Source organism: Oryctolagus cuniculus, chromosome 7 (assembly GCF_964237555.1).
Source record: "Oryctolagus cuniculus chromosome 7, mOryCun1.1, whole genome shotgun sequence".
NCBI lineage: Eukaryota > Metazoa > Chordata > Mammalia > Lagomorpha > Leporidae > Oryctolagus > Oryctolagus cuniculus.
Window position 1 is genome coordinate 61985645 of NC_091438.1, and position 16256 is coordinate 62001900.

The window sequence follows — 16256 nt, forward strand, 5'->3', positions numbered from 1 at the left end:
GCGCCCCCGCCAGGCAGTTGCGGCAGGCGCGCACCTCACGCAGCCCGGACGTCGTGGGAGCGGCGGCAGGCGGCGCTGTGCCGGGGCCGGGGCGCCCAGGCGAGGCCGCCGTGGTCGGCGCTAGACCGGCCATGCTGCGCTGGCTGTGGGGCTGTGTGCTGCCCGCGGCGGCCTGCCAGAATAATGACGATTACTTACGCTACGGCATCCTCTTCGAAGACCTGGACCACAACGGGGACGGCGTGGTGGACATCTTGGAGCTCAAGGAAGGGCTAAAAAACTGGAGCTCCTCGTTTGGGCAGAACTCGGAGATGGTGAGCCACCCGGGGAGCTGGGCGCCGAGCGAAGCCAAACCCGCGGCCGCTGAGGCTCCTTTCCAAGGCGGGGAGGAAGGGTGGGGTTCTCCTCGGCCTCGTCTTGCAGCGGAGCGCGGCCCGGAGACCGCCACCCATCCTTCCCTCCACGGCGAGGAAAGCCTTCTGGACTTCTCGGCACCTGCGGAGTGGCTTCTGGAGATGGGTCCAAATTCACCCCTCACAGAACTTGGGGGACATGTTGGCCGTTGTGAATTCATCAGGACAGGGTCGTCTCTTTCTCAGGAGCTCCTCCCGTTGACGGGCACAGATGGGTGCCCCAGGGCTGCTCCCTCTCTCACACCCACACCGAGGCTCTGGGGGAGTCAGACCTTGGGCTCTGGTTTACACTTCAGCTAGGGCTGTCTTCTTATTCTAGCCTGGTCTTGACTATTTTAAAAGTTTGTAAATGGAATTTCAGAATATGAAGAGAAGGAAATTTATTTTCCCTCTAACAATGCTAAGCAGTCTTCAGAGTTTATATCCGCTGGTTGCAGCTTTTTCATTTTTGCAATAATGTAATTTCAATTTAATTTATAATCATAGACTTAATGCACCACTATAAATAATATTCAATAAGTAAAAAGTAGAAAGACTACTGTTCCACAAGAGTATAGACAAGGGCTAAAAACGATAATCAAATCATGTCAGCTTCATTCATATATAATTTTTTTTGTTATTCTATATTAACTAGCACATAACAGAGAAGACATGATATTTGCCTTTTTGGGATTGGCTTATTTCATTACACATACTTTTTATAATTGCTCTAGTTAGAGCTTTTAGTATTATATTGAATAGAAGCATTGAAAGTAGGTCTCTTTGCCTTATTCCTGATCTTAAAGGAGTCCTCTTTCAGTCTTTCACCATTGTATCTGATTGTTCACTGTAGGTTTTTCATATGTGACTTTCATTATGTTGAGATGGTTTCTTTATTTTCCTAATCAATTTAGTGACTTTTTTTTTATCATTTTGTCAAATGCTTTTTCAGCATCAGTTGAAATGATTGCATGTTTCTTCCCTTCATTCTGCTAATATTATATGCCACATGCATCAATTTTCTTATGTTGAACCATACATGTATTCCAGGAATAATGCTCACTTATTATGATGTATAACCCTTTCAATCTGCCACTGAATTTAGGTTGCTGTTATTTTGTTGAGAATTTTTAAAAAAGATTTAATTATTTTATTTGAAAAGCAGAGTTACAGAGGCAGACACACACACACACACACACACACACACAGAGAGAGAGAGACAGAGAGACAGAGAGGGAGAGAGAGAGATCTTCCATGCACTGGTTCACTCCCCAGATGGCCACAACAGCCAGAGCTGTGCCAATCTAAAGCCAGGATCCAGGAGCTTCTTCTGGGTCTCTCTCACAGGTGCCATCATCTACTACTTTTCCAGGCAATAGCAGAGAATGGGATTAGAGGAGGAGCAGCTGGGACTTGAACCGGTGCCTTATGGGGTGCTGGAGCTGCAGGCGGCGGCTTTACCCGCTATGTCCAGTGCTGGCTCCTTTGTTGAGGATTTTTGCATCAGTGTTCATAAGGGATATTGGTCTGTAATTTTCTTTTCTTGTAGTGTCTTTTGTGTTGAGGTAATGTTGGGCTAACAGAATGAGTTAAAGAGTGCTGCCCTTTAAATATTTTGGAAAGATTTGAGCAGGATTGAGATTAGTTCTCTAAATGTTTGGTAGAATTCACCAGTGAAGCCATCAGGTTCTGTGCTTTTCTTTATTGGGAGCTTTTTTAGCTACTGATTCAATCTTCTCATTAGATATATGTAGATATCCTATTTATGATTTAGTCTCAGTAGGTCTTATGTATCTAGTTTATCATTCTCTTTTAGGTTATTCAATTTGTGTATAATTTTTCATAGTGCTGTTTTATCAATCTCCTTTTATTTCTGTAGAAGTGATAGTAATGTCCTCTCCCAGTCCACTTTTCATTACTTCAATACCTGAGAAGCACTTCTCTGGAAAAGAAAAGGTTTGTTTCAGTTTACAGTTGAGGTTACATATTCTGGCATCTGATGTCAGCTGATGATGGCAAATGCAGAGGCACAATTATCCTGGTGAGCCAGGAAGGGGGAGGAAGAACCAAGGCTGACCTGAACTGAAAGAATCAAACATCTCTTGAGAACCACCCTCTGAGGGCACATCCCCAGTGACCCAAAACCTCCCATTGACCCCACTTCCTAGCCACCACAATTAGATCAAGTCTTAACCCTTACTCTTTACTCCATCAACATGAACATTAAAACATCAGAGTTTGAACAAAGCTGTGTGAGTTCAGGAGTGACAAATCCTACTCAACCCATAAGGTGTCCCTACTTTAATTTCTGATTTATGTAATTTGAACTTTCTTTATTTCTTCATTAGTCCATCTAGTGAAAGATTTTTCAATTTTGTTGATTTTTTTGAGAAACCAACTTTTAGTATTTTGGATTTTCTGTTATATTTCTTTTCTTTATTCCATTTGTCTCTACTCTAATCTCTATGTCCCTCCTTCTACTAGCTTTGGGTATAGCTTGTTCTTTTTTTTTTTTTTTTTGACAGGCAGAGTTAGACAGTGAGAGAAAGAGAGAGAAAGGTCTTCCTTTTCCGTTGGTTTACCCCCTAAATGGCCGCTATGGCCGGTGCGCTGCGCTGATCCGAAGCCAGGAGCCAGGTGCTTCCTCCTGGTCTCCCATGCAGGTGCAGGGCCCAAGGACTTGGGCCATCCTCCACTGCCTTCCCGGGCCACTGCAGAGAGCTGGACTGGAAGAGGAGCAACTGGGACAGAGTCCAGCGCCCCAACCGGAACTAGTCTTCTTATTTTCTCCTCTTTTTACACTTTAAATATGTGAAGTTCACTTTTGTGTGTATTTTTTAAATTACTATAAAGAGAAAAGATTTAACGCAGTTCATAGGGATTTTTTTCATTTTCTATTTTCTTAAGTTGTAAAGTTAGATTGTTAATTTGAGGTCTTTCTTCTTTTTTGTGTAGGCATTTATCTCTGTAAACATCCCTGTTAGTACCATTTTGCCATATCCCATAAATTTTGATATGTTGTATTTTTGTTTTAACTTAGAAGATTTTTCTAATTTTCCTTATGATTTTTTTTCTTTTATCCTCTTAGTTGTTCAATATGTGCTAATATTCACTTATTTGTGAGTTTTCCTTTCTTCTGTTGATTTTTGGCATCTTTCCATTGTGGTCAGTTGAAATATTTGGTATGATTTCAAATTTCTTCTTAGACTTGTTAAGACTTTTTTTGTGACTTAGCATATGATTTCTCCTGGACAATATTCTACATGCCTTTGAGAAGAATGTGCATTTTGCTGCTGTTATATAGCATATTCTCTATATCCCTATTAGAGCTCGTTAGTTTATTGTGTTTTTTCAATTTCTCTACTTCCTTACTTATTTGTTGTTTGAGATATTATTAAAGTAGGGTATCATGATCTCCAATTATTATTGTGTAATTATATATTTTTTCTTTCAATTCTGTAAAGTTTTGCTTTATATATTTTACTGACCTGTTACAAGGCATATAAATATTTATAATTGTATCATCTTGATGTATTTAACCAATTAGTATATAATAATAATAAAGATGATGACAATAATAATATATATTATTTATCTTTTGTAAATCTTTTTGGTTTACAGTCCTTTTTGTTTGATAATAGTATATTTACCTTGCTCTTTTGTGATTACTGTTTACATAGAGTATCCTTTTCATGCTGTCATATCCAACCTACATGTATCTTTGGATATATAGTGCATTTCTTTTAGATAGCATATAGTTGGATCTTATTTTTTTTTGTTCATTCTAATAATCACTCTTGATTGGAAAGTTAATTCCTTTACATTTAAGATTGTTACTAATAAAAACTAATTAATACTAATTGTAGTTACTAATTGTAGTTACTAATTGTAACTACTACTCAGTCATTTTGTCCTTCATTTTCTAAATTACTGTCTTCTTTTATAAAATGTTGATTTATTAAAAATAATTTTTCTCATATATTTATTTATTTGAGAGGGAGATAGAGATAGAGTCAGGGAAAGAGAGAGAGAGAGAGATACAGAGAGAGATTCATATGCAATGGTTCACATCCCAAATGCTCACAACAGCTGCCCAGGCCAAGCCAGAAGCCAGCAACTCAATACGAGTCTCCCACATATGGCAGGGACTCAGCTGCCTAAACCATCACCTGCTGCTTCCCAGGGGACATGCTAGCAGGAAGGTAGAATCAGGAGCATAGCTGGAGTTCAAACCCAGGCATTCTAATTTGGAATTCCAAAGCAACTTCTAGACCAAATGCCCATCCATAGTTTATTTTTAATATTGAAATATTTAAATTCTGTTCTCCTTTCCTTTTATGGACATTCTATAGCTATCCTTACATTCAACATCCTAATTAATGCACTCTAATTTTAATTTTAATTTCTTTTAATTTTAAAGACAGAGAGAGAGCGAGAGCAGAGAGCAATCTTCCATCTGCTGGTTCACTCCCCAAGTGCCCACAACAGCTAAGGCTGAGCCAGGTGAAAGACAGGAGCCCAGACTCAACCCTGGTCTCCCATGTGTGTGTCAGGGACCGACTACTTCTGCCTCTCAGATTATGAATTAGCAGGAAGCTGGATTGGAAGCAGAGGAACTAGAACTTTTGAATGAGGCACTCCTGGATATTAATATTTTATCAGTTGCATAGTTTGTAATTAATTTCTCCCATTCTGTCAGTTGCCTCTTGACTTTCCTGAGTGTTTCTTTTGCTGTGCAGAAGCTTCTCAACTTGCTGTAATCCCATTTGTCAGTTTTGTCTTTGATTCCTTGTGCCTCTGGGGTCTTTTCTAAGAACTCTTTGCCTATCTAATGTCTTGCAGAGTTTCCCCAGTGTTTTCTAATAATTTGATGGTATTAGATCGTAGATTTAGGTCTTGGATCCATTCTGAGTGGGTTTTTGTGTAATGTAAGGTACTTCTACATGTAGAGATCCAGTTTTCCCAGCACCATTTGTTTAACAGAATGTCCTTGCTCCAGGAATTAATTTAGTTCCTTTGTCAAAGATAAGTTGGTTGTAGATGCATCTGTTGATGTCAGGCACTTCTATTCTGTTCCATTGGTCTACATAACTGTTTTTTTGCCAGCACCAGGCTGTTTTGATTATAACTGCCCTGTAGTATGATTTGAAATCAGGTGTTATGTTGCCCACATCTTTGTTTTTCTTGTATAAGATTGCTTTAACTATTATAGGTCTCTTGTGTTTCCATATGTTTTTAGCAACATTTTTTCAAGATCTTTGAAGAATGTCATGGATGTTTTGATTGAGACTGCACTGAACCTATAAATTGCTTTTGGTACTTTGGACATTTTGATGATGTTAATTCTATCAATCCATGAACATGGAAGATTTTTCCATTTTTAAATGTCCACTTCTATTTCTTTAGTGTTTTGTAATTGTCATTGTAGAGATCTTTGAGATGCTTGGTTAAATTTATTCCAAGTTACTTAATTCTTTTTGGAGCTATTATGAATGGGACTGATCTTAAAAGTTCTTTCTCAGCCATGACATTGTCTGTATACCTAGGCTATTGATTTTTCTGTGTTGATTTTATATTCTGCCCACTTTACCAAACTCTGCTATGAGTTCCAATATTCTCTCAGTGCAGTCTTTTGGATCCTCTATATGTAGAATCATGAAATCTGCAAATCTTCTTTTCCAATTTGTATCCCTTTGACTTCTTTTTCTTGACTAATGGCTCTGGCTAAATCTTCTAGAACTATATTGAATAGCAATGGTGAGGGTGGGCATCTGGATCTTAGGGGGAATGCTTCCAGCTTTTTCCCATTCAATAGGATGCTGGCCATGGATTTGTCATAAATTGCCTTGATTGCATTCAGGAATGTTCCTTCTAAACCAATTTGCTTAAAGTTTTCATTATTAAAGGATGTTGTATTTTATCAAATGCTTTCTCTGCATCTATTGAGATGACTATATTGTTTTTGTTCTTCAGAGTGTTAATGTGATGTATCAAATTGATTAATTTGTGAATGTTGAACCATCCCTGCATACTAGGGATAAATCCCACTTGGTCCAGGTAAATGATTTTTCTGGTATGTTGTTGGATTCACTTGGCTTGTATTTTGTTGAGAATTTTTGTAATTATGTTCATCAGGGAAGTTGGTCTGTCATTCTCTTTGTCTGTTGTATCTTTTTCAGGTTTAGGAATTGAGGTGATGCTGGCTTCATAGAAGGAGTTTGGGAGGATTCTTTCCCTTCCCCCTTTTTTGAATTGTTTGAGAAGAATTGGAATTAGTGCTTTAAAAGATTGTTGAAATTCAACAGTGAAGCCATCTGGTACTGGGCTTTTGTTTTTTGGGAGAGTCTTTATTAGTGGTTCAATTTCTATCTTGATTATTGGTCAGGTTTTCTATGTCTTCTTGGCTCAAATTAGGTAGATTGTATGTGTCCAAGAGTCTATCCATTCTTATAGATTTCCTGATTTGTTGGTATATAGCTCTTTATGGTAATTTATGATGATTCTTGTTATTTCTGTGCTTTCTCTTTTTTTTTTAAATCAGAGAGGAGGTTTAATTTGCTCTGTTGGTATAGTCTCACACTCCCCTCCACCCCTCCAAGGAGACCAATGCCTGGTCCCTAACCCCAGCAGGTGGAATATTCGTTTGTACTGCCATAATAACCACACAAAGGATCCATGCAGTCCTTGGTGTGAGCATGGATCCAGGAGCAATGACAATCACCAGAGAATCAGGGAGCCCTGAATGTGTTGAGCCTCTCACAGTGACTACCCGAAGACCCAGCCATATCTTGCACTCTACCATGCAGCCACCATGTTTTCACAGTCCAAGCACACAAGGATCCTACAGCCCCCTATCAATTGTCCTAGCCAAACTTAGGCATCTCCACTTGGTTGGTTGCTGGGTGCATGCACATGAGTGGTGCAGCTATTACAAATGTCCAAAATGGCACCTTCCCTTTCATCTAATTACAAGATGCTGGTGCCAGGTTGTTGGGGAGAGAGAAATGTGCCCCCCACTTTTTTCCCTCTGAGTTGGCACGTACACTGTCCCCCATGGGGCACCCAAGCTATACTCACGCCAGGCTCTTCCTGCAGCTTTATCAACAGTGGCTTGGGCTGCTGCAGTCTAGTCCTACCTCATTCTCCAAAACTGCAAGCCAAGTGCTGAGGCTCTTGGCTGCTGGGGTCCTGAGTTATGCACATCCATACCCTCCACATGCATCCATAGTATCCCTCTAATTTTCATGGAGTGAAACAGTGGATGGAAGATTCATTTTCTCTCTCACTCTCTCTGCCTTTCAAATAAATAGTCTTTTAAAAAGGCTCTAAACCAATTTTTATGTCACTGATTGAAGATTGCATCTCATAAGTTTCTATTTGGTTCTTCTTAATAAGTTTATCTCCTTAATAATATTTTCATTCGTGTCACTCAATGATTTCCTTATCTTTAATATGTATTCTCTTGCATCTGATTGAGTTGCCTTACAATCATTATTCTGAATTCTATATCTGTCATTTCATAGATTTCCTTCCATTCAGGATCTAATTCTAGAGGATTATTTTGTTCTTTTGGAGGCATCATGCTACCTTCTTCATATTTCCTGTGTTCCTACATTGACATTTGCTCATCAGGTATAATCACCCCTTATTCTTTCTTTTTTTTTTTAATTTTAATTTTTTTTTTTGACAGGCAGAGTGGACAGTGAGAGAGAGAGAGACAGAGAGAAAGGTCTTCCTTTGCCGTTGGTTCACCCTCCAATGGCCGCCACGGCCAGCGCGATGCGACCGGCGCACCGCGCTGATCCGATGGCAGGAGCCAGGAGCCAGGTGCTTTTCCTGGTCTCCCATGGGGTGCAGGGCCCAAGCACCTGGGCCATCCTCCACTGCACTCCCTGGCCACAGCAGAGAGCTGGCCTGGAAGAGGGGCAACCGGGACAGAATCCGGCGCCCCGACCGGGACTAGAACCCAGTGTGCCGGCGCCGCAAGGTGGAGGATTAGCCTAGTGAGCCGCGGCGCCGGCCACCCCTTATTCTTTTTGAAGTAGGTTTTATTGGAAAGTAGTTTAAGGTTTAGCTGGAATGCAGGGTATCACTTGGCTTATTGCTTTGGCTCTGTGCTTGCTCTTTATAGATCCTGGGTATTAATAGTTTATAAGTTGCATAGTTTGAATATATTTTCTCCCATTCTGTCAGTTGTTGAGTGTTTCCTTTGTTTTCACTTTGTTGAGTGTTTCCTTTGGAGTACAGAAACTTCTTAGCATTTGTAATCACATTTGTCTATTTTTTGTTTTTATTGCCTGTGCTTCTGAGGTCTTTTCCAAGAAATCTTTGCCTATACTAATGTCTTGCAGAGTTCCCTTGATGTTTTCCTCTAGTAAGATGGTGTAACAGATCAACTAGGCAGAAAATCAACAAAGAAAACAACAGAGCTAATCTACACTCTGCACCAAATGGACCTAATGATATCTACAGAACATTTTACCCCACAGTTGCAGAATATGCATTCTTTTCATCAGCGCATGAAACTTTCTCTAGGATAGAACATATGCTAGGCAATAAAGCAAGTCTCAGCAAATTCAGGGAAATCTAAATCAAACCATGTATCTTTTCTGACCACAATGGAATGAAGCTGGAAATTAACAACTTAAGAAACACTAGAAAATATGCAAAACACATGGAGACTTAACAACATGCTCCTGAATGAAGAGTGGGTCATAGAAGAAATTAAAAAAAATAAAAAATTTTTTGAAATGAAAGAGTATGATAAAAACATATAAAAGCTTATGGAATACAGAAAAAGCAGTGGTAAGATGAAAGTTTATAGTAATTAATGTCTATATGAAGAAATTAAGAAAGTATCAAATAAATGATTAGCAATTCATCTCAAAAATCTAGAAAATAAGAACAAACCAAGCCCAAAATTAGTAAGAGGAAGAAAATAATTACATTTAGAGAATAAATAAATAAAAGTGAAACTAACAAAAAAATGATGCAAGAGATCAGTGAAATGAAGAGATAGCTTTTTGAAAAAGTAAACAAAATTCATACATCATTGGCCCAACTAACCAAAAATAAAAAAGAGTGAGAAGACCCAAATCAATAAAATCAGAGTTGAAAAAGATTATGTAACAATGGGTACCACAGAAATAAAAAGAATCATCAGGAATTACTATAAACAGCTGTATGCCAACAAATTTGAAAATCTAGAAGAAATGGATAGATTTCTGCAGACATACAAATCTCCCAATATGGAGTCATGAAGACATAGAAAACTTAAATAGACCAATAACCAAGGCAGAGATTGAATTAATAATAAAGACCCTCCTGAGATGGCAGAATAGGGAGGAAGCTTACTGATCTTGTCCAGGAGAAGATAGTTTAATAAAAGTGGAAATAGTGTAGTCTCAGGGAAGAGTTAGGGAAAAAACTGCAGAGGAAACTCTTCCTTAATTAGAGGGACATGGTGGACCTACGTGGAGGGTGTGGGTGCCCACAGCTCAGGACTCCAGCTGCAGAGAGCCTCCACACCAGCACAGGAAAGTGAGGTGAGACAAGATCACAGTAGCCTGAGACACTGGCGGAAAAGCGTCAGGAAGAGCCTAGGGGAACAAGGTTTGAAGCCCCGTGGGGGAAGGTACATCAGCCTAACTAGAGGAGAGAAAAAATAAAAGGGATGGTATGGACACAATTCTTTCTCTTTACTCACTTTACAAAGGTGTATGAGCCGATAGAGCAGGTGCTGTATTGGACATATGTAACAGCTGTGCTAGTTCGTGTCTGTGCCTGGCAATCAGCTGAGCAGAGAAACCCGACTCTGGTGGGGAGCAATAACAGGAGACTAAGACCTAGTGACTATCTTGAGCTTCTGAACTGGGGGAAAAAAAAACGCTGAGGGGACTCCAAATCCCATTAAGCTGGCATGTACCAATGCCATCTTACTAGTTAAAGTGATCATTTTAGTTCATAGTTGATCATAAAGATAGGATTAAGTGTCAAAAGGATCACATAAATAAAACCAGTGTCCACTAATAATAATTGATAGAATTAAAAAGGAGAAAACAACCCAACATGGGAATCAGGATACACGGCAGACTCAAAGAATGGCAAATGTGCTAAACAGCACTCTGGCCTCAGAATCAGCCCTTAAGGCATTCAAATCTGGCTAAAAAGCCCATGAGACTTTCTCATGCATGGAAAGCCAAGACACTGCAGCAAAAAATGACCTAAATGAAAGATCTCTGTGAGTGAGATCCCAGTGGAGAGAATGGGCCATCAAAGAAGGAGGTACCTTTCTCTGAAGGGAGAAGAGAACTTCCACTTTGACTATGGCCTTGTCTAAATAAGGTGGGAGTTTGTGAACTCAAGAGGCTTCCATAGCCTTGGCAGCTCATGACAAGAGCCTCGGGTGATTACTGACGTTATAAATAGGAGTGTCAATTGTTAAATCAGTAGCGGGAGTCACTGTGCACTTTCTCCCCATGTAGGACCTCTGTCTTTAATGTGTTGTACTATGTAAATTAAGGGTAAAACTAATATTCAAACAGTACTTTATACTTTGTGTGTCTGTGTGGGTGCAATCTGTTGAAATCTTTACTTAGTATGTACTAAGTTGGTCTTTTGTATATAAAGATAATTAAAAATGAATCTTAAGAATGGAATGGGAGAGGGAGTAGGAGATGGGCTAGTTTGTGGGTGGGAGGGTGATTATGGGGGGAAAATGCTATATTCCAAAGGTTGTACTTTGAAATTTATATTTATTAAATAAAAGTTTTCATAAAAAACTTTTATAAAGTGATTATACCATTTGTATTCCCACAGTAATATATGAGGAAAATCTATATAATCACCTGTATTTATATGATATTTGTGGGGAGCAACCCGGACTGGACTGAGTTACTGGAATTAAGACTTATTCTATGCATCTGCTCTCCCACAATATGGCGCTGGGAGAGAAGAAAACAGCTTCTACGCAGCTGCCTCCAGTTCAGCCAATAAACTGTAGGACTTGCTCCTGATTGGAGGAGAGCAGCGTACTCGGCGTGTGGGCAGCCGAGTTAGGATTGGCGGAGGAGGACTATAAAGGAGGAGAGAGACGGCATGCACCGGGAACATCTAAGGGGAACATCTAAGGGAACACCTGTGCAGCCCCCGAGAGAGCCGGCCGGCGGTGTGCTGCTCCCCTGCGGAAGTGGGGAATGTGGCGGGGGAACCGCCCTTCCACGGAGGTGGAAGGGATAGTAGCCAACCCGGGAAGAACCAGCAGCAAACCCGGGGAGGGCCGAGCAGACGAAAGAACAGCGCAGGGTCCTGTGTCGTTCCTCCACGAAGAGGGGGAGCGACAATATTTAACCACAGTTAAATGTATGTAAATAATACTAATTATATTATCTTACCATGGGAATATATTTTCTCCTATGCGATAAAATATGATTAATTTTCAAAAAAATAATAAAGACCCTCACAAAAAAGAAAAGTTGAGGACTGAATGACATCCGTGCTGAATTCTACCAAACTTTTAAAGAACTAATTTCAATTCTCCTCAAACTATTTAAAACAAGTGGGAGAGAATCCTCATAAACTCCTGTGAGGACGGCATTGTCTTAATTCCAAAACCTGAAAAAGATACAGTGTAGAAAGAGAACTGTAGACAAATATCCTTCATGAACATAGTTACAAAAATCCTCAACAAAAATACTGCTAATTGAGTCCAACAACAAACACATCAGAAAGATCATTCATCCGGATCAAGTGGAATTTACCCCTGGTATGCAAGTCAATCAATGTTATATATTAACAAATTGAAGAATAAAAACAATATGTTGATCTCAATAGATGCAGAGAAAGCATTTGATAAAATGCAACATCCTATCATGATAAAAAAAAAAAACTTTTAGCAAATTGGGTATACAAGAAACATTCCTCAACACAATCACAGCAATATATGGGAGATCCACAGTCAGAATCCTATTGAAGGGGGAAAAGTTGAAAGTGTTTCCACTAAAATCTAGAACCACACAAGAATGTCCACTTCCACCGTTGGTATCCAATATAGTTCTGGAAGTTTTAGCCAGAGCCTTTAGGTAAGAAAAATAAATCAAAGGGATACAAATTGGAAAGGAGGAAGTCAAATTATACCCGTTTGCAGATGACAGGATCCTTTTTTAGGAGAGCCAAAAGACTCTACTAAGAGACTATTGGAACTCATAGCAGAGTTTGTTAAAGTTGCAGGACGTGAGGCCGGTGCTGTGGCGCAGCGGGTTAATGCCTTGGCCTGAAGTGCCGGCATCCCATTTGGGCACCCATTTGAGACCTGGCTGCTCTACTTCCATTCCAGCTCTCTGCTATGGCTTGGGAAAGAAGTAGAAGATGGTCTGAGTTCTTGGGCCCCTGCACCCACGTGGGAGACCAGGAGAAGCACCTGGCTCCTGGCTTTGGATCAGCACAGCTCTGGTCATTGTGGCCAATTTGGGAGTGAACCATTGGATGGAAGACACCCCCCACTTACCCCCCCCCCCCCCACTTCTCCTCTCTTGAACTCTGACTTGCAAATAAATAAATAAATAAATTTTTTTTTTAAAAAGTTGCAGGACATAAAATCGACACACAAAATCAATAGCCTTTGTATACACAAATAGTCCCATTCACAGTAGCTACAAAAATATTAAATACCTTTGGATACATTTAATGAAGGAAGTGAAAGATCTCTATGATGAAAATTCCAAACATCAAATGAAGAAATACAAGAAGACAAAAAAATGGAAAAATCTTCCATGTTCATGGACTGCAAGAATTAATATAATCAAAATAACTATACTACTGAAAGCAGTTTACAGATTCAGTGCTATCCCAATCAAAATACCAATGACATTCTTCTCAGATCTAGAAAAAAATGATGCTAAAATTCATATGGAAACACAAGAAACCCCACATAGGTAAAGCAATCTTATGCAACAAAAACAAAGCCAGAGACATCACAATATCAGATTTCAAGACATACTACAGGGCAGTTATAATGAAAACAGCTTGATACTGGTGCAAAAATAGACATGTAGACCAATGGAACAGAATAGAAACTCTGGAAATCAATCCACTTATGTACAACCAAGAGATTCTTGACAAATGAGCAAAAATCGGTCCCTGGAGAAAGGATAGCCTTTTCAACAAATGTTGATGGGAAAATAGGATCTACAGGTGCCAAAGTATGAGACAAGATTCCTATCTTACACCTTATACAAAAATCAACTCAAACTAAAACAGGGATATAAATCTATAACCTGGTACCATCAAATTATTAGAGTATTTATTTTTTGATTCAACAAATATTTATTAAGTGATTGTGTATGCATTACTTTATGTTAGTCATCGATGATACAAAGATGACCAAGACAATGATGTGTAGGAGAGGAATATGCTAGAAATATATGATATGCATTTTTAAGATTATTAATTTTCTATTTAAAAGAAAACATAAGGGCCCAGTGAGAGTTGAGCACATATTCTCAATTTACTAGGCTAGATATCAAATCATTAAACTAGGGACACACTAGTAGTTCACATATTTTATTGCATTTAATTAACAGATTTTTGTCCCTAATGGCAAAGATTATGTATATTAATGTCTTTATTTCCTTGAGGATCTTGATATTTATTGTTGACCTCAGATACATACTTAGTAATAAGGTTCATAATTATTTGGAAAAAATGGTTATTGACTTTACTATTGCACAATTTTAAAAATCATTTAATATACTTAGCCTTGTGGCTGTGACTGAAAACTAGGATAACTGATGCATATGACAATCATAATTAGAGTGAAATGTGCGAATGTTAGCTTGATCTAGTGAATTTATTCATGATATATCTCTGCAGTGAGTTTCTTCTTCCTTATAGGAAATTCTTCAGGCTGGGGATAAAAATGCTGATTCAGGATTGGACTTTGAAGAATTTGTGCGATATCTTCAAGACCATGAGAAAAAAATGAAGCTTGCATTTAATAGTCTGGACAGAAATAGTGATGGTGTGTGTATAGTTCATCCACAGTTAGCTCAACATGAAAATAGCTGTCAGTAGTAAACGGTACTTTTACTAGCCTTTAATTTATTTCCTTTATCAAAGATTCAATTATTTCTGATAGTTATATAGATGAAACTTTTGTATTTCTAAGAATAATATATAAATTCTGTTTATTAGAATTATGATTCCTGCATGGATCTTGGTAAAATAATTGTTGTAGAAGGCTGTGTCATCTGAACTGAAAGCTTCTTTACTTAGTGAGTAGGGATTTCCACTTTATCTGCAATATATGAGCTGAAACTATTATGGTAGTTTTTAAATGGTATCTCTTATTTTCTTGGTGAGTATGAAAATATATTGGTTGCAAGAAAATTATATAAAACAAAAACCTTCAGAAAGGAAGTAAAACTGGTAAGTAGAAATAATATTAATATTAATTAATAAAATATTAATATTTTGATAGGTTTTATATTTTCATAGACTTTCTTTATATCTCTCCTTCCTTCTTTCAATGAAATTGCAATCACACTTTATATATAATTTTGTGTTCTGTTTTTTTCTAATTTTTATTGTAAGCATGCTCATTTAATTTAATATTCTTCACAAGCATAATTTTAATGGCTGTGAAATATCCCAATTGTAATATGAGTTACCTAATCATTACCATATTGTTAGGCATTTAGGATATTTCTAATCTTTTACTCTTATAAATAGTGCTATGATCAATATGCATACTAATTTGCAGAGAAAAGATATGCTGTGTTGTGTTTTATGTTTTGGTATAGATCTTTAAATCAGAGTGACTAAACATACAACACCACTTCTGCATCCGTATGTAGCTAAACACCTATGGGATATTAGAATCCAGTTATACCGCTGGTGCTGCGCCTCAAGGCTAATCCTCCGCCTTGCGGCACCAGCACACCGGGTTCTAATCCCGGTCGGGGCGCCAGATTCTGTCCCAGTTGCTCCTCTTCATGTCCAGCTCTCTGCTGTGGCCCGGGAGTGCAGTGGAGGATAGCCCAAGTCCTTGGGCCCTGCACCCACATGGGAGACCAGGAGAAGCACCTGGCTCCTGCCATTGGATCAGCGTGGTGCACTGGCTGCAGTGCGCAGGCTGCTGTGGCCACTAGGGGGTGAACCAACGGAAAAGGAAGACCTTTCGCTCTGTCTCTCATTGTCCACTCTGCCTGTCAAAAAAAAAAAAAAAAAAAAAAAAAAAGAATCCAGTTATACCCTATTTAAGAAATATATATGTTAGTAGTTAAGTTGTATGAAATCTAACTTTTGTTGATTGACAAATTCTAAATGTACATAAAGATCCATTTGTTTAAGGATTCTACTGATGGATTCTTGAATGAAACAAAGTGTAACCTGTGTATCTCAAGCTTTAGTGGACAGTGATTACAAACATGGTCACATTTTCCTTAGAAACCATATCTCAGTGTTCTAGGCTTCCATGTACTTTTCAGCTGAATGTTTAGGCCTAACTGGACTCTCCTAATTCAGTAATACCCAGAAGCTTCTGAAACAGTGCTAAACATCTGCTTATTAGACCAGTTCATCATTTACTGTTGATTTAGGACTGATAGTTGTACTCTAGGGCTGCTTTGGAATTTTTCTCTGCATTGTTACTCCATAATTATCATTTATGAAGCTGAAATCATTTTGTCAGATAGCCAGTGAAATCAGAATACCATTGGTAAGAATATAAGAATATATTGCCCCTGGTGAAACTGAAAATCAGTGCTTATAGATCTTGGTAGTAGAGAACACTCTGAGGCCAATAATTTCTACCACAAGGAGGACATCCCAAAGTAACATAGTAATATAGCACTACAGATCTGTTAA

At 38.7% G+C, this 16256-nt stretch overlaps 1 protein-coding gene across 3 annotated transcripts in view; it reads left to right on the forward strand.

The window, feature by feature from the left end:
- The window catches only part of LOC100344835 (mitochondrial adenyl nucleotide antiporter SLC25A24), a 73928-nt gene continuing 57672 nt past the window's right edge, over positions 1-16256 (forward strand). For 2 of the 3 annotated variants that reach the window (XM_008264782.4, XM_002715453.5), the window contains exons 1-2: positions 1-314; positions 14283-14409. In XM_008264782.4, coding sequence (XP_008263004.1) covers positions 132-314; positions 14283-14409 — 310 coding nt within the window. In that variant the 5' untranslated portion in view covers positions 1-131. Of the gene's footprint in view, positions 315-14282; positions 14469-16256 lie in introns of those variants that run through there. The other variant, XM_051856219.2, reaches the window with a different exon arrangement.